The sequence below is a fragment of the Dipodomys spectabilis genome, unplaced genomic scaffold (genome assembly GCF_019054845.1).
Source record: "Dipodomys spectabilis isolate Male_0828 unplaced genomic scaffold, ASM1905484v1 ptg000600l, whole genome shotgun sequence".
In the NCBI taxonomy this organism is placed as follows: domain Eukaryota; kingdom Metazoa; phylum Chordata; class Mammalia; order Rodentia; family Heteromyidae; genus Dipodomys; species Dipodomys spectabilis.
In genome coordinates, this window is record NW_024871277.1 from 652,456 (window position 1) to 676,168 (window position 23,713).

Below are 23,713 nucleotides of genomic sequence, written 5' to 3' on the forward strand. Positions count from 1 at the left end.
AATGAGAAGTGCTTTTTCCCTTTGTTCTTCCTTGTTGGTATGTGTTTAGAAGGAAATCGGTGGTAACAGCCTAAAAGTGAGACCACATCATTATTCTCATTTGGTAGAATTTGGCAACCCAAACAGGGCAACGGGTGATGGCTGAGTGTTTGAATTCTATACAGTTATTTGTATGTATAGCAGTCTAGCGCACTCTGGCTCTATTTCTATTTTTTTATTTATCCCCACTTAGCTGCTGTTGCATAGTTCTGAGTGTTTCTTATTTTCCTCACTGTAATGTTGTCAGATATTTTGGTATTTTTCTGCTACTTTTTATTGAAAAGGGATCTAGAAGAAACAAATGTCAAGCGAGAAAGATGCATGTTCTCAGCTGTACAGAGGCATAAGAAGGCAGGTTGTGTAGAAGGCCAGTCCTAACCAAAAAAGAAAAAAAAGAAATGTGTGTGTGTGTGTGTGTGTGTGTATTTTTTCTTGTTTCCTTTGATGCCAGTCCTGAGGCTTGAACTCAGGACCTGGGAGCTGTCCCTGAACTTTTTTGCTCAAGGCCAGTGCTCTACCACTTGAGCCACAGCTCCACTTCTGGCCTTTTGTGGTTAATTAAAGAGTCTTGACGATTTTCTGAACTAGGCTGACTTGGAATTGCAATCCTTAGATCTCAGTCTCCTAAGTATCTAGAGTTATATGTGTGAGCCACTGCCACACACACACACACACACACACACACACACACACACACACACACCACACCACACCACACCACACCACAGTATATAGAAGGAGAATTTCTCCACTCAGTATTCCTGCAGTTCTCTGGTAGCTAGTATAGATGGCGGAGGAAAATGAAAAGCAAGTGGGTAAATCCTCATTATGGCATTATCAGGATTAGAAAAGACAGCATCACAGATTCTGAGAAAGTTGAGTGACAGCTCCCTGGTGTTCTAGTCCCACCTCCCTTACCCCTCAGCTGTGAATGACGGAAGCTAGAGAAGGCAATTGACTGGTGCATGCTTTCATAGCTGTGACCAAAACTACTAATGCTATTTAGCACCCTTGTGTAATATGAAATCGTGAAATACGGCAGGGCACACTCAGTAAGTTGCGTGGCTGATTTGTATCAATCAGCATCCACGACTGTGAGGTCAATATACAGAGATTCTATTTCAACTCAGTATGTGACAATATTCAATATCTTTTGAAATCGGATGACTGAACAGAACATTAGAAATGTGTGAAAGTGTAAAAAGTAACATTATTTCTTTTTTCTTGCTTTCTGATTGCACTAGGGTTTGAGTGTGGGGCCTCATGCTTGCTGGGCCTGCTCTGTCATGTGAACCATGCCTCCAGCCCTTTGGCTGTTGTTATTGTTGAGATAGGTGTTTGACTGGGTCAGCCTGGATCGAGGTCCTCCCGTTTGTTTCCTGACGGAGCTGGGAGAACACAGTTGTACGCTGCCATGGCTTTGCTGTCATTGGGTCTCCTGAACTTTTTGCTATGATGTTGCTACTGCTGCCTCTCCAGCCGCTGGGATTCATATGTGAGCCCCTGCACCCCGCTCCCAGAAGCACACTGCCATTCATAGGTGAAACAGTAACTGTTGGGGCAGAGCACCCGGAGGTGCCTTATTAGAGAACCGGAACCAAGCTTATTAAAACACAAAGCATTTACATACATTTTGATGCCACGGTTCTAGAAGTTCTGAGATTTGTCCTCAGCCAAGTAAGGAGAATCAAGCCAAGAGGAAAATGCTCCCGTAAGAGCTGCTTTCCACCGGGGCAGACCTTCCAGTTTGGCTGCCAGCCTTCTTCCCCAGGTCGCAGGTCGCAGGCCTCTGGGGAGTAGCCTGGCCTTTCTCCTTCCCCAGCCCACTGTCCCAGTGTGTTCAGATTACCCTCAGACCCCTCCCTGTATGCAGAGTCCCTGACTTGAGAGAGCCTGTCTCATGCCCTGCCCTCTGCCCCTGTGAAATAAATCAGTGCTCCATTCAAAGAGAAAGGGATTTACTGTACCTCACTTTTATTTTATATATATATATATATAATATTATATATATATATATAAAACATACAACCTTTTCTATGGGGGTGCTGGGCTTGAACTCAGGGCCTGGGCACTGTCCCTGAGCTCTTTTGCTCAAGGCTAGCGCTGTATCACTTGAGCCACAGCTCTACTTCCAGCTTTTTGTGTAGTTAATTGGTGATAAGAGTCTCACAGTCTTTTTTTCCCCAGGCTGGCTTTGAACCATGATCCTCAGATCCCAGCCTCCTGTTAGGATCACAGGTGTGAGCCACCAGCACCTGGCTTATTTTAGTTATGAATACCTGTATCATCTGGAATTGATTTTGTAATTGTGCTTTTTTTGTGGTATGGGGTTTTAACCCAGAACCTGGCACGGGCTAGGCCGGCTCGCCACCATTTCACCCATGCTTCCTGCCTTTTTGCTTTAGTTATTTTTGGAGTATGGTTTTGTGTTTTTGCTTGGGCTGTCCTGGATCAAGATATTCCTGTTTTTCCTTCCCAGGGTGAGATGGAAGATGCATGCTACTGTGCCCAGCTCATTGGTTCAGATGGAGCCTCAATGGCTTGTTGTGCCTGAAGCTCTTAACCCTAAATCAGTCCTAATCTCCCACAGAGTAGCTGGGATTACAGGCATGAGAGCCACTGTGCTCAGCCTCAATTTCACTTTTCATATCCACACTATTTGTCTTAGTTTTCTGTTGCCAGGTAACAAATCAACACAGACTTGGCAGTTTACAATCATGTTCACTTGCTGTGAATAATTCTGTGGGGCCGAAGTTTGACATGGTTTAGTTAATTTGCTCAAGGCTGCAATCAAGGTGTCAGCTGGACTGAGCTGTCTAGGGGTTTGCAGGAGAAGCTGCTTTCAGGCTGCTTCTTGGTGGAATGCAGTTGTTTGCAGTTGCAGGGTTGAGGTCTTTGCTTGTCTGCTGGGTGGCCAGTGAGGCCTTCCTTCAACTCCTAGAAGCAGCTTCTTCTTCCTGACCCCTGCCCTGTTCTGTGTCACCACTGCAGGGCTTGTCCTGAGTCCTGGCCTCTCCGTGACCGGCCTCAGGAAGCTGCACTGTGCACTTGCCCAGATATCTGTGTGCTCCATGCTCCACGCTGGCAGGTGTGATGGAACCAAAGTTGAGTCCTTGGAATTGCAGTCCTGTGAATATCAATACATTCACACTAGAGGCTGCGGTGTCTTGGGAGCCTGTCTCCAAAATCTACCTCCCATGCTGATTTTACTGCGCGTGGGGGTACGCGTGCAAGCACAGTTGTAGGGACTGTCTCTGGTCACTAAACAAGTTGGCAAGCCTGTCACTGCAGAGCAAAATTCAGCAGCTGTTCAGAGAACACAAAGAGAACATCCTCTTCATTAGGAAGTAGGTAACCAGAGGAAGAAGAATCAGCTTTTCTTTTCTGTCCTCAGTGAAGAATCTTTCTCTTCTATCATAGAGTTGCTATTCACTCACAAGAACTCTATCTTCCAAGGCTCCTGTCCCTTCCAACAAGTCCCATGCAATCCACTTTTGGATTTATTTTCCTCTCTCCCTTTGGTGTCTGTTGCTCTTAGACCCCTCCACCCACCCATCCCATTCTCATCTGAAATCCCATCCTTCCTCTTTGCCTTCATTCTTTTGTATTACTGTCCGTTTCCTTCTTTTTGTTTTGCAACAAACAATCCTGACTTCCAGAGTTTGTGACTTAGTATGGCAGGCATTTAGAAAAAAAAATTCAGTGGCAGATATGATCATTATCGTGGAGAAAAACAACAAGATTCCATAGGATTCCAGTGGAATTTCAAACTGCTTGAGAATGTGGGAATATTTCCAAGAGGAGTGAATGCTAGAACTGCCTCTGAGAAGCTGTGGAGATGGGCTAGAAGCATGGGAAAGATGCCTAAGTGAATCTCTAAATGATTGCTCAGAGTTGGAAATGAAAGAGTTCTCAGGCTGGATGAATTGATCAAATGCTAGGAGCCAGGGGGGGACCCACTGTGGGCCCTAAAGACAAAGCAGAGAAACAACGCAAGTGGAGACGGAGACTGTGGGAACTTAGAAAAAGTCTAAGGCCATGAGCCTTTAACATTCCAGAAAAGAGAAGCATGAGACACCTGAGCCTGCCTGTGTCCGCAGGCCGAAGAGGAGCCGGAAGTGGCAGTGTGGGGCGGGAGCACTGTCCAGGCAGAGCAGGTGCAGAGGGAGGATGTTCACAGGGCTGGCTTACAGTTGGAGTCCTTGTTTTCTCTGTGGGGTGAGTAAAAGTGCACTGATTCACTGCGAGGAGGAGGCTGCGAGCCGGGGTGGGGAACACAAAACAGCTCTTGCGGTGGTCTGAGAGTGGCGGGTAGGAGGCACTTGGGGAAGACATGTTGAGTTGTGAGGACCAGGCGTGCACGGCAGTTGTGTGGACCAGCCCATGCTTGAGGGCCTGTCTGGAGCACCACTCTGCTGCAGAGGCCAAAGACAGGAGAAAGCAAATCTACACAGATTTGGAGGTTTTCAGACAGGGTCAGATGAAAGAGAAATAGGTGAGAGTGAAGTTGTTGACAGAATGGATAAACTGTCTCCGGAGCCAGGCACTGGTGGCTCATGCCTGTAATCAGGAGGCTGAGATCTGAGGATCATGCTTCAAATTTGGAAGTCAGCCCTGGTAGAAAAGTCTGTGAGACTTATCTCCACTGAACTACCAACAAAATTGATAGTGGGGCTGCGGCTCAAATGGTAAAGCACTAGCTAGCCTTGAGCACTGAGGCTCAGGGCTGGTGCCCAGGATCAGCAACAGACAGACAGACAGACAGATAGATAGATAGATAGATAGATAGATAGATAGACAGACAGACAGACAGACAGACAGACAGACAGACAGACAGACAGACACTGTTCTCTCCATTTAGGAATCTGGAACAACACCACAAACATGTATTCACATAGAATTCCAGACCACTTATCTTTTATAAAATAGGACCATTGGAAGATACATGCATGCAGTATTGAGGTTATGGATGCAGTTCAGGCATAGAGTGCTTGCTTAGCATGTTAGAGGCCCTTGGTTTGATGAATCCTTTCTTACACCTACCATGTTTCCTAGTGTCGTGATGCAGTGCGTTGCATTGGATGCCCTCCTGCTGCTGGGTGCTGGGCTGTCTGTTGCTGCCATCTTAGCCAGAGTGTCATGCCACACAGCTAGCTCAGGAGCCAATCAGAGTTCACCACTGGATGTACAGCTTTCCCACAATCATAATGCCAAAAAATTGTAACTGAAACCATTTTAGATGGAGACCCTCCAGATCACCTGTCCTGCCAGTGCAGATGCTTTGGTATAACTAAACATTAGCTCTACTCCCAGGCCTCAGTAATATCCACATTTTGTGAAAAATATGAAGTGTGTTTGTATATGTGTGTGTTGGTCCCTGGGGTTTGAACTTGGTGCCTGGGCACTGTCCCTGAGCTTTTGTGCACAAGGCTAGTGCTCTACCACCTGAGCCACAGTTCCATTTCTGGTTTTTGTTTTTTGTTTTTTTGGGTTTTTTTTTTTTTTTTTGGTGTTGAATTGGAGATAGGATTTCAAGAACTTTCTTGCCCAGGCTGGCTTTGAACCATGGTCCTCAGATCTCAGCGTCTTGAGTAGCTAGGATGACAGGTGTGAGCTGCTGGTGCCCTTTGGTGCCGCTGGCATCATTTTTAATTTCAGAATATAGTGGAGTCAGCTTGGGTAGGGAAAGGGAGCGTTGTTACAGAACACTGAAGACCCACTGCCTTCTCCACGGTCCCAGGAGAAGGCTTAAAAACTCATTTCGAAGTGGAAATAATTTTGGTTACAATAGAATGTTCTGTGTTATTCAGTGAATTTGCTTTTGTTATAAAACGTGTTGGTAGTGTTATGGAGACAGCATGAAGAAAGATGAACATTATCTTCCAAATCTGTTTTGAGAATGAAATAGAGTGTAGAGGTTATGAGAAAAGTTTGAACTACAATATAAGAAAAAAAAAGATCCACATTTTGATATTGTCCTAATTCTCACATGAAATAAACATAATATAAGGCTTTTCAATGGGCTATGTAATACACTTCAAATATTACCATGGTGGCTTCCAAACATGATCCTCAGATCTTAGCTTCTGAGTAGCTAGGACTATAGGCATGAGCCACCCATGCCTGGCATGTAACTTTTTTGTGTGTAAATTTTTGTTCAGTCGTGTGTGTATGTGTGTGTGTGTGTGTGTGTGTGTGTGTGTGTGTTAATGTTTCATCTCTAATTCTAGATTTAAAAAATGTGAGCCACTTCTATGCTAAGACACTTGAAATCTCATTATATTTCTAATCAGGGAGACATTCCAGTAAGTGTGCAAATTCCCCTCAGTGTGAGTTCAGGTGCGTGACATTACAGACTAGCCCTCCACTGAGCTCTTTTGAAGAACAGGCGTTTGTCATGAATGAATCTCTCCTCAGTCTAGGAGATGCAAGGTAGCCAAATGGCGCCTCCATAGAAGCTGAGCTCAGATCTGCTTGTAATAAATCTTGCCAAAATTAGCGTTGATCTTTGGCACTATTCATTGTCATTCATCTAAACATGATTCTGTCTCCTGAGACTAGATACTTGGAAAACCTTGGCTAACTCACCATTTCCTCAGATATCCTTCGATAGCCTATTGCCAATATTGCTCATCATATATTGCCAAGAACATCGTGCATAATGTGCCGTTATTTCTTTCATATGTCGCGAGGAAGCTGTGTGTAATAGCTTCAGTCTGCCATCCTAGCTTCTTGGGAGCAGAGGTTGGGAGGATCCTGGAGCAAGACCAGCTCAGGCAAAAATATGTAAAAAGTTCTCCCATGCTAGAACATGGACAGGCGTGGGGTTACAAAATGTGAGCAAAATCATGCTTTGTGTGTGCATCTGTACTGAAGAGTGGACAGGTAAATAGAGTAATTTTCCATAGCTCTATAAACATGAAGATGACAATGTTAGAGAAGTCCTGTTTAAGGATTTAAGGAACTGAAGCCTGAATGATAAAAAAGAAAGAGAGAGAGGGAGGTGGGGAGGGCAGGAAAGAAGGGAGGGAGGAAAGGAAGAGAGAGAGGGAGGGAGAGAAGGAAGGAAGGAAAGAAGGGAGGGAGGGAAGGAAGGAAAGAAGGAAGGAAAGGAGGAAAGAAGGAAGGAAGGAAGGGGGAGGGAGAGGGGAAGGAAAGAAAGGAAGAAGGAAGGAGGAAGGGAGGGAGGAAGGAAAGAAGGAAAGGAAAGGAAGGGAGGAAGGGAAAAGGGAAAGGGAAATGTGTTTTGGGGCCCAGGGGTGATCACGAAGTTGGGGATCAGTGTCATGAGCTTGGTGTTGATGAGGTTTATCATGGAGGAGAAGGAGGAAGAGGAGGAGGAGGGGGTGGGGGAGAAGGGAGGAAGAAGAGGAGGACCACTTTGAGAGGCCAGGTCAACAATGGGCAATATAGTTGAGAAGTCAACTAAGATGAGAGTTGAAAACTGACCGAATGACACAGAAGAGCACCTAGGGATAGTGTCAGATTTGGGTAATCAAATGATAAATACCTGGAAAAGAAGTGACATGATAGAAGTCAGATGACTCTTAGGAGGGAATAAGACATTTCTGGGTTCTAGGTAACTGGCAAGATTCTCTGTTTAAATTGATATGACATGGGAAGGTGAGTATAATAGTTCATCAAGCTAGACTTTTGTTATATGTGGACTTTTTGAGTTATAACAATGCTAAAATGAAACTTTTACGTGGGACTTTGATAGGCAAAGCTTTTGCCTATCAAAGGCAATGTCCTGGGTTCAATCTCCTGTACCAAAAAAAAAAAAAAAACAACTCCCAAACAAACAAACAAAAACCTGGACAGGCCATCTTCCAGACTTCCACTCTGGCCAGCTAGCTGTCATCCTAGCTACTCAGGAGGCTGAGAGCTGAGCATCACCATTCAAAGCCAGTCTGGGCAGAAAAGTCCATGATGAGATTCTTATCTCCAATGAACCACTCAAAAGCTAGATGTGGAGCTGTGCCTCAAGTGGTGGAGCCCTAGCCTCGAGCACCAGGGCGCCCTGAGTTCAAGCCCCAGTACTGGGAAAAACAAAAACCACCAACAAATTTTATGTGAAGATTTAAAGTATTTAATTTTTTTAAGGTATAAAGTTACTCGTTAGGCTTTTGTAAGAAATGGAGTAGGCAGATGTGTTAAAGACATCAGTTGAGTTTAATTAATAGAATTGGAGTAAACAGCTTGAGCCACAGGTTCAAAACAAAACAAAACAAAACCTAGTGAACTCCTCCCAAAGGATGCACTCATTTTCTGTGTTCTGCTGCATACAGTGCCCACTCCTGGGCTCATCTGCTCAGTTTTCACAGTGCTTTCACATACATTATCTCATTTAATCCAAGAGTAGGTGACTATGAAAGGAGTTGTAAGGTTCTTTATAGTCCATCTTTAAAAATAGTGAGTTCATTACTCATATTATTTTAAACTACCTAACATAAAAATAAGCTGATCTTCACTGTGGATGTCAATGCATTGTTTCATTTCTTCATTCCCTGGAGGAGTCCTAACCTTTATGTAAGGAAATGGTTTTTCCCAGTTTAGTAACCATAGAGGTATATTAATATTATTTTGAAATAAGTAAATGTAGCTGCGTGCTGGTGACGCACAACTACAATCCTAGCATTTAGGAGACTGAGATTTGAGGGTTGCAGTTAAAAAGGAAAGTCCCTGAGCCTCTTAACCTCCAATTAACCACTGAAAAGCCAGAAGAGAAGCTGTGGCTCAAGTGGTAGAGTGCTAGTCTTGAGTAAAGAAAGCTCAGGGACAACACCCAGGCCCCGAGTTCAAGCCCCAGGACTGGCACCAAGAAAACCAAATAAGAGAACAAGTAAGTGTTTGTGAATTTGAAGGTGGGAAGTGAATGACAACGCCTCCCTTCTCTCCACAGAGGCCTCTTCATCAGCATTCATGACCAGGGTCACATTGCTTCGGTTCTCAACGCCTGGCCGGAAGACGTCATCAAGGTGAGGCGGCGCCCAGCTCCACGGAGGCCATCTCTTGTCCTTCTGTCCCATGGAACAGTTTAAATCACAGCGATGATTCTTAATAGAGCAAGCAGCATTCACTAGTCTTTCCAGTGAAAAGTGCCTGTTTTTTCATAATGTATTATTATTAATTTAGTTTTTGCCTGTCCTGGGGCTTGAACTCAGAGCCTGGGCACTGTCCCTGAGCTTCTTTTGCTCAAGGATAGCACTCTGCCACTTGAACCACAGCACCACTTCTGTTTTTTTCTGTTTATGTGGTGCTGAGGAATCAAACCCAGGGCTTCATGCATGCTAGGCAAGCACTCTATCACTGAGCCACCTTCCAGACTTTTCTACTCTGGCCTCGAACCATGATCTTCTCATTCTCAGCCTTCCAACTAAATTTACTTTCAAGGCAAGTTTTAAAGAGCTTTATAATATAGGTAATCAGAAAATTAAAGGAAAAGATCTCAAAAATGTGTTTTAAAATAGCTGGGTGTTTGTGACTCTTGCCTATATTCTTAGCTACTTAGGATGCTAGGATCTAACAATCTAGGTTCAAAGCCAGCCTTGGCAGACAAATCCAAAAGACTCTTATCTCCAGATAATCAGCAAAAATCAGAAGTGGAGGTGTGGTTCCAGTGGGAAAGCACCAGCTGTGAGAAAAAAAAAAAAGTCATGAGCGAGTCTGAGGCCTTGACTTCAAGCCCCTGTACCTTCAGCGGTATGCATGCTGTAGAGTGCTTGACTCAGTTAACGTAGCCAGGTTCTCCTCTTTGATATTAAGTACATCACTCACCATTAGATGAATGATTTCAGCTTTCTGATCTCCATTTCCTATTCTGTGGCATCAGAGGAGCAGAATGGATCTGCTCCCGATCTGCCTTCTAAAGCCCTGTGCGCCTGTGCACATTAGATCTGGGAAGTGATGGTGATAGTATTAGCAGCCACAATTGACTGTAGACTTTGAAACGTGCCAGGTATCAAGTACAGCATAAGTTCACTTCATGGAATAGTGGATTTACCCAGCTGACTAGTATTTATCTCTCATTTACCATGTGCAAGGTGCCAATATCTGGTAGTAAGCAATACACGGTGGATTCCTAGTTTGATCCAGCAACTCTGAAAAGGATAGTTATTAGCCTCTTTTTTACAAGAAGCACACTTAAATTCACAGCTCTATCCAAGGCCAAAGAGCTGCTATCATCCCATGGATTGTTTGAGTCGCAGCACTTTGTAGATCATCTGCTAAGTTGTTTCTCATCAACTCACAAAGGGACTGTGAATCACAGAATGAAGATGTCAGATGCATTGGTTCTAACAATGATGCTCAAGTGTATAGCGGACCCTGGCAGTCCACATTCCATGAGGCTCCACAGGGTAAAACCTGGACTCTCAGAACACGTAGAGTAGCACAGTCCTGCAGGGTGGGGGCTCAATTCATTTCCAGATAAAGCCACCTAGCTTCCACCTGAGATGGGCTTCCTCTCAACGAATCTAAACATTTCACAGTGTTGTTTAAAGCACACACATGAATGTCCCCTTTTTAGCTTGCTTTTTGAGCACCATTCATTTTGGGGAGGCATATTTTCATGAAACTAAGGGTAGATTTTTAGCAGATCACATAGGATTTGAACACACAAGACAATAGTAGAACTGGCTGAGTTTGACCACATCAGTTGAGCAGAGTGATGTGTGCAGAAGAACTTGAAATTGCTGTTGTGAAGCATTTTGATTTAAGAAAAATGTATTCCATTTTTGACTATGCTTAGTCAAAACCATGTGCAATAGATCGGATTATTAGACAGTTACAATTAAGGCTAAAATCTCTGCATGATTGAAATAATAGGCTTTGTAATTATTCAGGGTGGTTAGAAATCAGCTAAATAGGGTAAGAGTAGTGGCTCAGGGCTGTAAGCCCAACAACTTGGCAAGTGGAAACATTGCCCAAGTCATGTTTGAGTAAAAAGCATGAGACTCATTCTGAAAAATAAAAGCAAAAAAAAGGGAGGGTTCTGGAGGCATGGCTGAGTGGTAGAGCACTTGCCTAACAAGTGCGAGGAGCTGAGTTCAAAAATGCCAGTACTGCTTCCCGTGCAAAAAATGAAAGAGGCCACACAAATCTGTGAAGTGTAGTGGAAGATGAGCAGGTAGCAGATGATGGTGGTAGAAGCAGTGCTAAGTATCCAAGAGTGAGACAGGACCAGGAGATTGCAGGAGTTAGAGAGCAGAGGCCCTCAGTCTGCCAGTCCTGCGGCTACTGCCATCCATGCGGGATCTCAGGGCCAGGTGAGTGCACTCAAGCCACCTGATGCTTCTTTGGTTCCCAGCATGAGCTCTTATTTCCCTTTTGCCCACCTGGATTGAAGACTAAGGTTTTGAGCTGTTTGAATCTTTATGTGTTCACGTTCTTCTTTTGACAGTGACCTAATTAAGCATGTAGAGCTCATCATTAAAATATATAAACCTCCAGGTGCTGGTGGATCATGCCCGTAATCCTAGCTACTCAGGTGGCTGAGAACCAAGAATCAAGGCTCAAAGCCAGCTCAGACAGCAAAGTCCATGAGCCTCTCATCTCCAGTTAACCAGCGAAAAGCCAGAAGTGAAGCTGTGGCTCAAGTGGTATAGTGCTAGCCTTGGGCAAAAAACGCTCAGGGCCAGCACAAAAGAATACGTTAAATAAGTGTAATACGTAAAATATATATTATATAAATCTACTTCTTTTTCCCCATTCTTCTACAACAACCAGTATACAGTCTTTCCCAAAGATGTTCTCGCTGTGTTGTCTGGCGGCCTGGTATTTCAGTTGCATGCGCGTTAACGAGCTGCAGCCTGGAGCCCGGGAAGCCGGGTCTGAGCGTGTGCGTGCCATCCACACGGGCGGTTGTGTTCTTTTGCAGGCTGTGGTGGTGACGGACGGGGAGCGCATCCTGGGCCTGGGTGACCTGGGCTGCAACGGCATGGGCATCCCCGTGGGCAAGCTGGCACTGTACACAGCCTGCGGGGGTGTCAACCCGCAGCAGTGCCTGCCCGTGCTGCTGGACGTGGGCACACAGAACGAGGTGAGTGTGTCCCGGATGCCTCTGAACACCACCACCCATGCTGGCGTGCTCACCCGTGTCTCTAAGTTATTCCGTGAACTTCCCTAGAGTTTGTTCTTTTCTGTGTGTGTGTGTCTCTCTCTCACACACATCTCTCTCCAACTTTGATAAGAACATTATTAGTTAATTAATTAATCAGCCCGGCCTTGCCCATGCTGGGCAAGCACTCTCCACCCAGCCCTTTTTGGTTGTGTATTTTATTTAATTTCTTTCAATATTTATTTTCTTTTTGAGATAGGGCTGGCTAACTTCACCCTAGTTGATCTTCCTGCCAACCACCTTCTAAGTAACTGAGGTTACAGGTGTGTGCTACCCAACCCCACTAAACATGATGTTCTCTGTTCTCATTGCTCTCCTCTGTAATGTGATTATGTTTCTTTTCTTTTCAAGCCCCTATACTTGGGCTTGAGCTCAGGGCCTGTGTGTGTCTCATGTTTTTTTCCTGATCAGTATTGATAGAAATGGTTCCGAAATGATCAAGGCTGATTTTTTTAAACAGTTCTTCTAAATAAGTCATAGGTACATTGAGCATGAAAACTTCTTCATTTTTCATTTATTTTAAAACATTGTTTCATGATAAGTTACCTCGATGTCAAATCAGTTAAAAAAAGATGTCACAAATTCAATAATACACCTTGCAAATCCTAGGAATGAAGAGTCATCAGATCAGCATGTAAATCTTTTTTTTTTTTTTTTTTGCTGGTCGTGGGGGCCTGAACTCTGGGCCTGGATGCTGTCCCTCAGCTCTTCAGCTCAAGGCGAGCGCTCTACTGCTTGAGCCACAGCGCCACTTCTGGCTTTTTCTGTTTATGTGGTGCTGAGGAATCGAACCCAGGGCCTTATGCATGCAAGGCAAGCACTCTACCACTGAGCCACCTTCCCAGCCCAGCATGTAAATCTTTTTCAACAATTCAGCTTTAAACCTGGGCCTCTTCTGAGAGATTGTCAGTTTAATGTAGGGGTGGAAAAAGTTGTGCACCGGTGAATTTTTTTTGGGGGGGTACTGGTCTTGGGGTTTGAACTTGGGGCCTGGGTGCTGTCCCTGAGCTTCTGTGATCAATGCTAGTGCTCTACCACTGAGCCATAGCTGTACTTCTGGTTTTTTGGTGGTTGATAGGTCATAAGAGCCTCACAGACTTTTCTGCTCCCTCTGGCTTCAAACTGTGAGTCTCAGATCTCTGTTTCCTGAGCAGCTGGGATTACAGGCAGGAGCTGCTGAGTCCAGTCACAGATTGTATTAGTTGTAGGAAACAATGACTCAGCATATAGGCCTTAAAATTGTCAAGTTGACCAGCTGTCTTAGAGTTTTTCATTGCTGCTTTTTTCTTAATGAAACACATTGCCTTGTAGAGATGTACTCGGTGTCTCATTCTGCCATTCACCTCCAAATTTCTTCTTCTGTGACATTTTAAACAGTCTAAGTTTTGTTTTCTAAACCAATGACAGGTGCTGAACATAAGGTGGTTCTTTCCCCTTTAAGGATCCTGATCTAGTCAAACATATACACTACAGCCCAAACATTTCAAATGGGATGCTACAATGTGAGCTGAACTTCAGTCGCCTCTCGGTTTGTGTGGACTGGGAATTCTGTGCTGTCATTCACTGGGTTAGGGGCAGGGGTAGGGGCAGGATACAGTTAGTATTGAGGAATCAATCAGTGCCTTGTTCAAAGGCCATAATCTGTTGAGAAGATCTCAGTGGCTCAGTTAGGAGGATCACTAACTAGACTGTTAACCCAGGCAAAAGCAAAACCCTCTTAGAAAAACAAGCCAAAAAAAGGGCTGGAGGTGTGGCCCAAGTGGTAGAGTGTTAGAATTCACCAGACTGAGAACAGAACATCTCAAGACCTGCCATCTGAGGTAAAAAGTAATGGCAGTGATAGTACATCCATCTAACAATTTCCCAGCACCCTCTGAAAAGGATTCCAGAGTCTTCTTTGCAATGTAATATTTCTGCCATCAGAAAAAAAGCTGGATTTATGGAATTTGAGATTGCTCTTGCTGGCATTTACACAATAAATCTCGCCGGAGAATAGTATTAAAATCAACGCTCCCACTTAGAGCTCGGATTTTCCATCATCTGACATACTGAATCCATGTGACGCATTTCTTTTCCTGGAAGTCCCTCATGTGTGCACAGGTCCCCTGGTTTGCTAACCACAGTTCCCATCTTCATTTCCTTTATGCCTTGAGGGAAAGAAGGAAGAGAGTGCAAGAAAATGGAGAGGTTCCCAGCTACCTTGATGCTTTGGAGGCCCCAGAGACACCCCGCCCTTCTGAGTTCCTTTCATATGAACCCTGAACCCAGTACCCTTAAATCTCCTTCCATATTAAGGATTAAGAAACAGGTAGTGATCTGGCTGAGAGCGTCCTACCTTAATTACTGCATCTTCCCGACCCTCCACCTCTGAGGCTGCCGACCCTCTAGGCAGGCTGGGGGGTCCAGTTGCCTAGGTACCTTTAAAACAAACAGGGAACAAAGAGAATAGGCCCAGGATATCCATTCTTGTGTGTGTGTGTGTGTGTGTGTGTGTGTGCGCGTGCGCGTGCGCACGCCAGCCAGTCCTAGGTCTTGAACTCAGGCCTGGGCACTGTTGAGTTTTTTCACTTAAAGCTAGCACTCTGCCATTTCTGGCTTTTTGGTGGTTAATTGGAGATAAGAGTCGTAAGGACTTTCCTGTCAAGACTGGCTTTGAACCATGGTCCTGATATCTCAGCCTCCTGGGTAGATCACAGGCAGGAGGCACGCGCGCCTGGGGAAAGGGGCAGACTTATGTCTCCATCAACACCACCAGTGCCCCGCCATCTTAGGAGGCACACAAAAGGTTAATTACCCACAAAAGAAGTCAGACAAAAACAGAGATGGAGAGAAAGGCAGCTCCAGAGCTCAACAGATGCCTTCCACACCTGTGAGACTAAACTCCTTGCTCCCGCTGGCTGGGTTTTGTCACTGTCCCTGGTCCACATGTGGGGGGCGTTCCAGGTTCTCACAAGAGTCTCACCGGTGGAAGCGCTAGCAAGAACAGGGCTGAAGTAGGGGCCAACGGAAAAGAGAAGCGCGAGTATAAGACTGCCCTAGAATGTAGCTCGATCCAATCCACCCCCTACTCCCTCCTTGCTTCTGCCTCTTTTAGACAATTTTCAATGGGTCTCGTTGTCCTGCTTTCATTCATGTGTATAAATTACTTCATTCATATTTACCCAGCACCCTTTCCTTCCACCCTTCTGCCCTTCCTCCCCAGTGTACATTCTTGTCACTTTTCCTTGTGTTGGATCTAAATCCCATATGTGATAGAAGACATGGTTGATTGATGTGTGTCATTTTGAATTTGGCTTATTTTGCCAAACACGATGCTCTCCAGTTCTGTCCATTTGCAAATGACACAAGTTTATGCTTCATGGCTGAATAAAATCGTGTATACACACATAATATCCATTATGTCTTCAGCATATATACTTCTTTACTCATTCCTCAGTTATGGGAGCACTGGCTGATTCTGTAGTCAGGCCTTGTGAGCAGAGCTGTTACAGTGTAATGTGTGGTGCGGGTGTTGATGCTGTATGTTGACTAGCATTCCTTTTATTATATGCTCAGGAGCGGGGCTCATGGCTCACATGGAAGAGAACTTGCTTGCCTGACGTTCACTGTGTATTGGCTTCAATCCCCAGTCATGCCAAAAAAGTTGTTCTACTTAATTAAACTTCTTCCTCAGGTGCCAGACTGCTTAGTCTGTGAAGCCATTATAAAAATTGAGTAATCTTATTGAATTACTATATATATATATAATATATATATATATATATATTTCAGCATTTATAAGAATGCTCTCAGTTTTTAAGTCCTGTCTTATTTTTCTTAATCTTGTTAGATTTTTGAAGAAGTCCTTTTTGGCAGGGACACTTACTGAAGGAATGTTACAGGTTTCTGATTCAATTCAAAAGCTTATCTTGTTCATAAATTTTGTAAGTTGAAATTTACATGGTAGCTAGACTTCTGGGTAGTCTAGACTTCATTAGCATGGGAAAGAATGGGAGAAAAATGTGACATTTTTCCCTCAACTGTGTTCTTTCTCTAATTCATTTAGAAGTCTAAATATATTCCAGACAGGGAGAAAGTATTTTAACGTTGGCAGCCATCAGTAGCATATTGGCACTTCAACCTCAGCAGCTCAGAAGCCTGCCAATACATTTTTTTTAACCTTTTTCTTTTTTAATGCCTTAAGGAGTAGCTGGTTTTTACCACACTTGGTCATAAACTATATTTTAGCTGAAATATACTTCTGTGACTTGCCATGTTCACATCTCACTAGCTAGAAGGCTTCTCCCCTCATGATGCAGAACACAAGTAACCCAGAGAATTTCACAAGGAATGAGAAGGCCATTGAACACTTACAATGGGAGAACATGGCTGGGCTTTCTATTGGCTGGGAGTAGTAAACCCTACTCTCAGATGATCCAGACACATGGACCTGGTTGACAGCACCACACCTCCAAAGCTGTACAGATTCCTCTTTTACAGGAATGTTTTGGTCTTGTGTGCTGGAGGTCAGTCAGCTCTGATTCCCTGCCATTGGGAGTTCCCACTGCCTGCTTTGATCAAGGCCCCGTTTGTCTCTGGGGCTCCTTCTGTTTCCTCGGTGGGTCTCCGAAGATCATTGTGCTAGTTTTGGGGTCTGCCCTGACCTCCTGGCTCTGTCCTCCGAAGTGCCCTTCTCCTTCCCTTTCTTTGGCTGCTTCCCGCCTGTGGGCAGTCTAGGGTCCAGAGTGGCCTTTTCCATTTCTGTGTCTCTGTCCTCCTCCGCCTAGGAGCCAAGCGCCCCGCTGGCCTTTTAGGCCCCAGTGTGTGCCCAGCGTGGTCAGCCCTGCTGGACACAGACGGCTCTCACAGTCCTTTTCAGAACAGACTATGGTGGTGGGTGTGGAAACTCGGAAGGCTGTTAGGAATGGAGTTGCATGTATTTATTCCATTTTCAACTATCCACTACAAGTATGTAAAGGCAGTTGTGTGACCTTTGTTCTTGGCTTTGGTTCATCTTCCCTTCCTACTCCCTCCCACTTTCTCCTTCCTGTGTGGTCGTCATGGTGACAGCCTCCGAGGTGAGGAGGACAGTCTATGCTTTGCTTTTCCCCCCCCTACTGCTAGCTATGATGGGAACGGTGGGTTGTGTGCAGATCCCCTCTACTGAGTTGATTATGCACATTTTTGTTCCAGTTTACTAAAAGATTTTGTTGTGAATGGGGGTTCTTTCTTATAAATAAGTTACACCTCACAAGCTGGTGTATTAAAATAATATCAAATTGTATATATTAAAACCTGAACAGAATAACATTGTCTGAGACACAGCAGTTTTAAGAAACACCTTAAGCCTGGCACTGTGGCTTATGCCTGTAATCCCAGCAACTTGGTTGGAAGTGGAGATAGGGAGAGTGCTGGTTCAAGACCTCAAAAATAACCAAAGCAAAAAGGCCTAGGGTGTGACTTAAGTGGAAGAGCACCTGCCTGGTAAGCACACGGTGCTGAGTTCAATCTCTGCTACCTCAAAAAGGGAGGGAGAGGGGAGATGGGAGGGAGGGAGGAAGGAAGGAAGGGAAGAAATGAGGGAGGAAGGGAGGGAGAGAGGAAGGAAACTGGAAAGTTTAAAAAAATAAAAATCTTGTCAAAGTTAAAATTTTCTTTTTAAAATCAGTTATAGTAGAGAGAAAATCTAAATGCTTTCTGAAAATTTTGCTTTTGCAAGTGGAAAAAAGAAGAGAATTACCCTTTCCATTTCTAAGCTGATATAGTACTTTAGACTTAATTATGTTTTCATGTGTAAAATCTGAGTTGATAGTTTTTCTAATTAGCACCACTGAGAGATCATAATTCCTTTCCTTTTACTCAAAATAATTCAGAATTTTTGACGGTAATATAGCTATCTTATATATACTATACATGTCTGTGTATAACATGTTGCATGTGTGCATATTTGTATATATATGCACCCTAGATGTAATATAAATGACATTAAGTAGTAACTGAGTTAACTGTAAATCATTTTGTCAGGATTGACTTTTGCCTCCCATGGTGGCACATGCCGGTGACCAATGGGAAGAATGAGGCAGGAGAGTCTTGAGTTTGAGACAAGCCTGGGCTACACCTTGAGTTTAAAAAAAAAAAAAAAAGGATTTTTTGTTTTTTGTTCCTTTTCTATAGATACAGAAACGAGCTAAGGGAGAACTTGCTTGTGATTATCTCTGTTCTTTCTCTCTTGTTGCAACAGGCATTACTTAAAGATCCACTGTACATTGGACTCCGGCAGAAAAGAGTGAGAGGCCCAGATTACGACAACTTTTTGGATGAATTCATGGAGGCGGTTTCTTCCAAGTACGTCTATCTTTATTTCCTCTGTTCTTGGGCTGAACTTTAACAACCTAAAGATACACTAACAAGATAATTACTTAAAAAAAAAAAACAACCCTCCTCTTTTGCTACAGTATGGTTTAATAGTTAGACACAATGTGAATGGAAGTGCATGTGTGCGTCTGTCTGTCCTCTCTGCTCCTGACCCTGGCTGGCCAAGCAGCCTCGTCACATGTCAGCCCCTCAAAGAGTTCTCCGTGGCCATCCTGAGGACTCTGGTTCGTATGAGAATTTCTGGAGAGTCCTGGCTGTTGGGATGCATGGCTGTGGTCAGGGGGGCAGAGGCCGTTCCTTTAAACATTTGCTGGCATCTGCGCCCCTCCCTGGCTCCTGATACCACTTTGTCTTGGCATCTGTGCTACTTTCTGACACTTCTGGGCTCAGAGAAGAAGGAGGGCAGGGCGAGGGAAAGGGAGGGAGGGACTAGCATCAGTGGCTAAGTCCTAAGTCCAAAGGTCCAGAATAAAGCAAGAACCAGGGAATCCAATCAGTTCCCGAACTTCCCATTTAATTACAGTATTTGTTTAAAGTGTAGTGCCATATTCTCATCGAACCGAGTTAGCCTTTGGTTCTAGGCTAAGAACCAACTATAAAAGTTTCCCTTCTTGGGCTGGGAAGTTGGCTCAGAGGTAGAGCGCTTGCCTTGCATGCATGAGGCCCTGGGTTCGATTCCTCAGCACCATATAAGCAAAAAGAAAAAAGCCAGAAGTGGCGCTGTGGCTCAAGTGGTAGAGCGCTAGCCTTGAGCTGAAGAGCTGAGGGACAGTGCTCAGGCCCAGAGTTCAGGTCCCACAACCGGACCAAAAAAAAAAAAAGTTTCCCTTCTTTTCTCCTTCCAAACAGAGACTCCCACTATTATTTTCTTTTCCTTTCCTATTTTAATTTTACTACTCATCATGCCACGCATCTGCCCAGTTCAACACCAATGGTAACACAATGGCAAGAAGAGAATGTGCACTACAAGAATGGGCAAACCAGGGTTTTGTTGATCATTTTATTGATTAATCTAGACTTAAGAAAGTGCCAGAGAAAATGGTGACAACACTGACTCAAAAGCATGTTGGATGCCTTATATGGAGCTGGGCATGAGCTTCACATCCTTGGGACCTGGGTTTGAGTCCCAGCATCTGGGGATGCTTGGTTTTTTTTTTTTTTTTTTTAAAGCACAATGAAAAGCCCTGGTAAAAAACAAAAACCAACTCCTGAAGTGGTCTGTTTTTTAAGGACTCTGAATTGGTAAAGATGTTGCACATGCGATATGACAGATGGAAACTCTGACATTAAAATAAACAATGTATCTCACTAGTATAAACAATATTGCTAACATTCATATTAGACTTACAGTAGTTGTCTTCACACTAGTAAATATTTTTCTTACTTGAGAGTATTCTTATTTAAAAAGTTATTTCTGTCAGCCTTCCTCCTCTACAGTAGGTTTTCAGACATTCATTTCAGCTGACCTCTGTTGTTAGTAATTCATACGGCAGGAAGGGCTGTGGCCCCGTAGACAGTGAATGAGCGCGTCCTTATGGCGATGGCCCATCTGACGGGTGTGAGCAGAGCAGTGGAGTACAGGGAGAGGCCCATCGACCTTCTGTGGTGTCATGTGACATCATGCTGGCCATTTCTAAAGGGGCAAATAGTACTTACTGTCTGTATCTGCACAGTCTTGATACCGATAATTTATCTATTCATCTTTCCACTTTTTTTTTAAAGGAGAGAGGTTGTTATGGGACTTGAACTCAGGGCCTGGGTGCTGTCCCTGAGTTCTTTAGCTCAAGGCTAGCACTCTACCATTTTAAGCCACAGCACTACTTCTGGGTTTCTGGTGGTTCATTAGACTTCCCTGACCAGGCTGGTTGGCTTTAAACTGTGATCCTCAGATCTCAGCCTCCTGAGTAGCCAGGATTACAGACATGAGTCACCAGCACCTGGCTGTTTTGTTATTTTAAGAGCCTGATTATATTCTGCCTCTTGTTTAGTTGTATTATATTTGAAATGACATTCATGAAATGTCTGTATTTCTGATAAAGTCTCATAAAGATCTTTAGGTACTTCCATGTCTCCTAGTTTGTTCTAAAGTTTCCCACTTTTTTTTTAATTGCCTTTTGCTGGGCACTGGTGGCTCACACCTAGCCACTCAGCAGGCTGAGATCTGAAGATCGCAGTTCAAAGCCAGCCTACACAGGAAATATCACGAGACTCTTATCTCCAATTAACTACCCAAAAGCCAAAAGTGGAGCTGGGTCTTAAGCAGTATGGAGGGTTAACCTTGAGTGAAAAAAGCCAAGGTATAGCACCCAAGTCTTGAGTTCAAGCCCCGCTACCAACACCAAAAATAAAAAAATAAAGCAAAAACAGGCACAATCATAAGACCCTGTCTCAAAAATAACCGAAGCAAAACAAACAAACACACAAAAGGCTAGTGGTACAGTCTTAACGGGCAGACTCCTGCTCACCAAGCACAAGGCCCCAAGTTCAAAAGCCACTCACTCCTCCGACCTTGCCATGTAACTAAGCTCTCTAATGTCACTGCTCATCTTTCTTTTACGGTCATTCCTATCAGCTAGGAAGCCCTGGGATATAGATGATGTTAGGATAGTTCCACTATGGCTTTAAAATTTCTTAAGTGTTTTTGTTGATTTAATTTGATGAAGCCCTTGCGTTTTTATTTCATGCCAAAACAGAGATACTTCTCTTTCTTAGAACTTGGTCTGCAGTTGCATGTGAGCTGGAAGCCACCTCGCTTCTCATGTTGCATTTTGGGCCATCTTCACTCCCACAATTCTGCCATTATTTTAGTAATATATTCCGAGGGAGTTTTGTCACGCCAGCTGGCAGACTACCATTTTTTATTGTATAGCCACAGAAACCATTACTACTTAAAAACACATGGGTAGCTCAGTTCTCTGTACAAATAATCTCATCCCTAGAATTAACTGCAGCTGGAGACATACTTGCTTGTGTTTTCTCCTTATAGTGTTTATTTTTAAGAAGTTGTACCAACAGCAGAAAATGAAGTTTTCATCCATTTGAATAATATTTGCAGTTGATCAAATCTCTCATCATTCAAGTTCTCAATAGAGTATATTTGCCAGTTAACATGAGCTACTTTTAAACATATACTTGAGTTATTTGTTATCATACTTCAGCTATACTTATTCATAGAAATAGTTGAGAAGGTCTTATGTTTAAGATTGCGTAGGTGCAGTTGTTATTTAATTTAAATGTTCTAGCCTGTAAACTCTTAGGTAAGGTTTAGATTGTGACTTAATAGCAAGAGCAATCAGCAATTTGTATCGCTAAGCCAGGCGTGGCTGTGTGCACCCCTGTGCCTCACTGTGGGGAGAGGCCATAAATAGGAGGACTGAGACTAGCTCTGGGCAAAAATCCAAGAGCCTATCAGAAAAATAACTGGGGCAAAGGTGGGCAGGGACGTGGCTTAAGCAGTACAGCCCAAGGTAGCTAGCATAAGGCATCGCCAGATGACTATGCCCTGTTACGGCCATTGATCTTTGGGTTTTGTTGCCGTTTTGTGCTGATGTTTGAACTCAGCCTGGGCTGGTTCGATAGGAGCCTAGCTCTCAGCTACACGCTCAGTGTCTTTTGCCTGTAGCTGGCTTTTTTTTTTTTTTTCTGATAGTATCTTGAGATGTTGGCTAGAACCAGCCTAGGATTACTAATCGTTTCTAATGAAAGGGAAATAAATCCTTTCGGACAAGACTATATTTTAAATTTTCTTGTTTCTCTTTAAATGGTTAAAATAAAAAGTTATAGGGAAGCACTAGTGTCTACAAAGATGGTTATTTTAATATTAAGGTATACTACTGTGATCGTGGCCGCCGGCACACATGTTATTTGATCTGTCCCGATACATTTGAGAGCAATAGCCTTGATCCAAGGCTGAGCAGGAGCTACAGGGGTGGAATGTGGTCAGGTGAGGGCTGCAGGGGGCTGCAGGGGTGGAGCGTGGTCAGATGGGGGCTGCAGGGGTGGAGTGTGGTCAGATGAGGGCTGTAGGGGTGGAGTGTGGTCAGGTGAGGGCTGCAAGGGTGGAGTGTGGTCAGATGGGGGCTGTAGGGGGCTGCGGGGGTGGATTGTAGTCAGATGAGGGCTGTAGGGGGCTGCAGGGGTGGAGCGTGGTCAGATGAGGGCTGCAGGGGTGGAGTGTGGTCAGATGGGGGCTGCAGGGGGCTGCAGGGGTGGAGCGTGGTCAGATGAGGGCTGCAGGGGTGGAGTGTGGTCAGATGGGGGCTGCAGGGGTGGAGCGTGGTCAGATGGGGGCTGTAGGGGGCAGCAGTGGTGGAGTGTCCTGTGGTCCTATGTGGCTGTTGCTGCCACTGAGTGCCTGTTGAACTAAAGCCTTGGCTGCGTGCCTGAGTCAGACCAGGCCATCCAGCGGCTCGAAGGCGGTCTGAGCTCTGGAGGTTGCCTGTCAGGACTCAAGAAAGTAATCTGCATGGCTCCAGAGTTATCTTGGCCAGGTTTAATGTTTTTTGTTAATTATTAAGTGTCTTTTTTTTTTTTCTGAAGAAGTCATTAGTTTGTGACCTTGATTGATGTTCCTCACACTCACAGGGTTGATTTTCTCCCCTCTTAACCTTCTTCTGCATTTTGGGATTTGGGGGGTGCCAGTCCTGGGGCTTGAACTCAGGGCCGGTGCACTGTCCCTCAGCTTTGGTTGCTCTTATCATGTGAGCCATACCTCCACTCCAGCTTTCTGGTGGTTATTTGGAGATGAGGCCCCTGGAATTGCCCTCCCTGGCTGACTTCAAACTACCATCCTCAGATCTCCGCCTCCTGAGCAGCCAGGATTTCAGGCCTCACCACTGGCACTGGCCATTTTTTCTTTCTGCCAGTTCTATTGCGGTTGATTTCAAGATGAACTGTGTTACCTTCTTCCACCTCACGGCCTTTATGTCTGCTCCATTTTTCAGATTAGCAGGACACATCTATACTTGTGTGGTTTCATCTATAAACATTTGAGGCCTTTTTGTATACCACTGGACATTGTGGCTAGCTTATTTAGTTTGGTTTTCCTAAAAGTTTGATGAAACCACAAACCTCTATGGGACACGGTCAGCTGTTCTTCCTTGTGGCCCAAAGGTAAAAAAGCCACACATAGAGGAAAGAGCATCCCAGTGGGAAGTGGGCCATTGCATTACCAAGGCATATGAGGTTTTCTTTTTTCTAGTC

General features: G+C 44.4%; 1 protein-coding gene across 1 annotated transcript in view; it reads left to right on the forward strand.

The window, feature by feature from the left end:
• Me1 (malic enzyme 1) overlaps positions 1 to 23,713 on the forward strand; it is a 103,713-nt gene that overhangs the window by 32,701 nt on the left and 47,299 nt on the right. Inside the window, exons 4-6 of the mRNA XM_042671136.1 lie at positions 8,942 to 9,017; positions 11,918 to 12,079; positions 18,378 to 18,481. Of these exons, the coding sequence (XP_042527070.1) occupies positions 8,942 to 9,017; positions 11,918 to 12,079; positions 18,378 to 18,481 (342 nt within the window). The remainder of the gene's footprint in view (positions 1 to 8,941; positions 9,018 to 11,917; positions 12,080 to 18,377; positions 18,482 to 23,713) is intronic.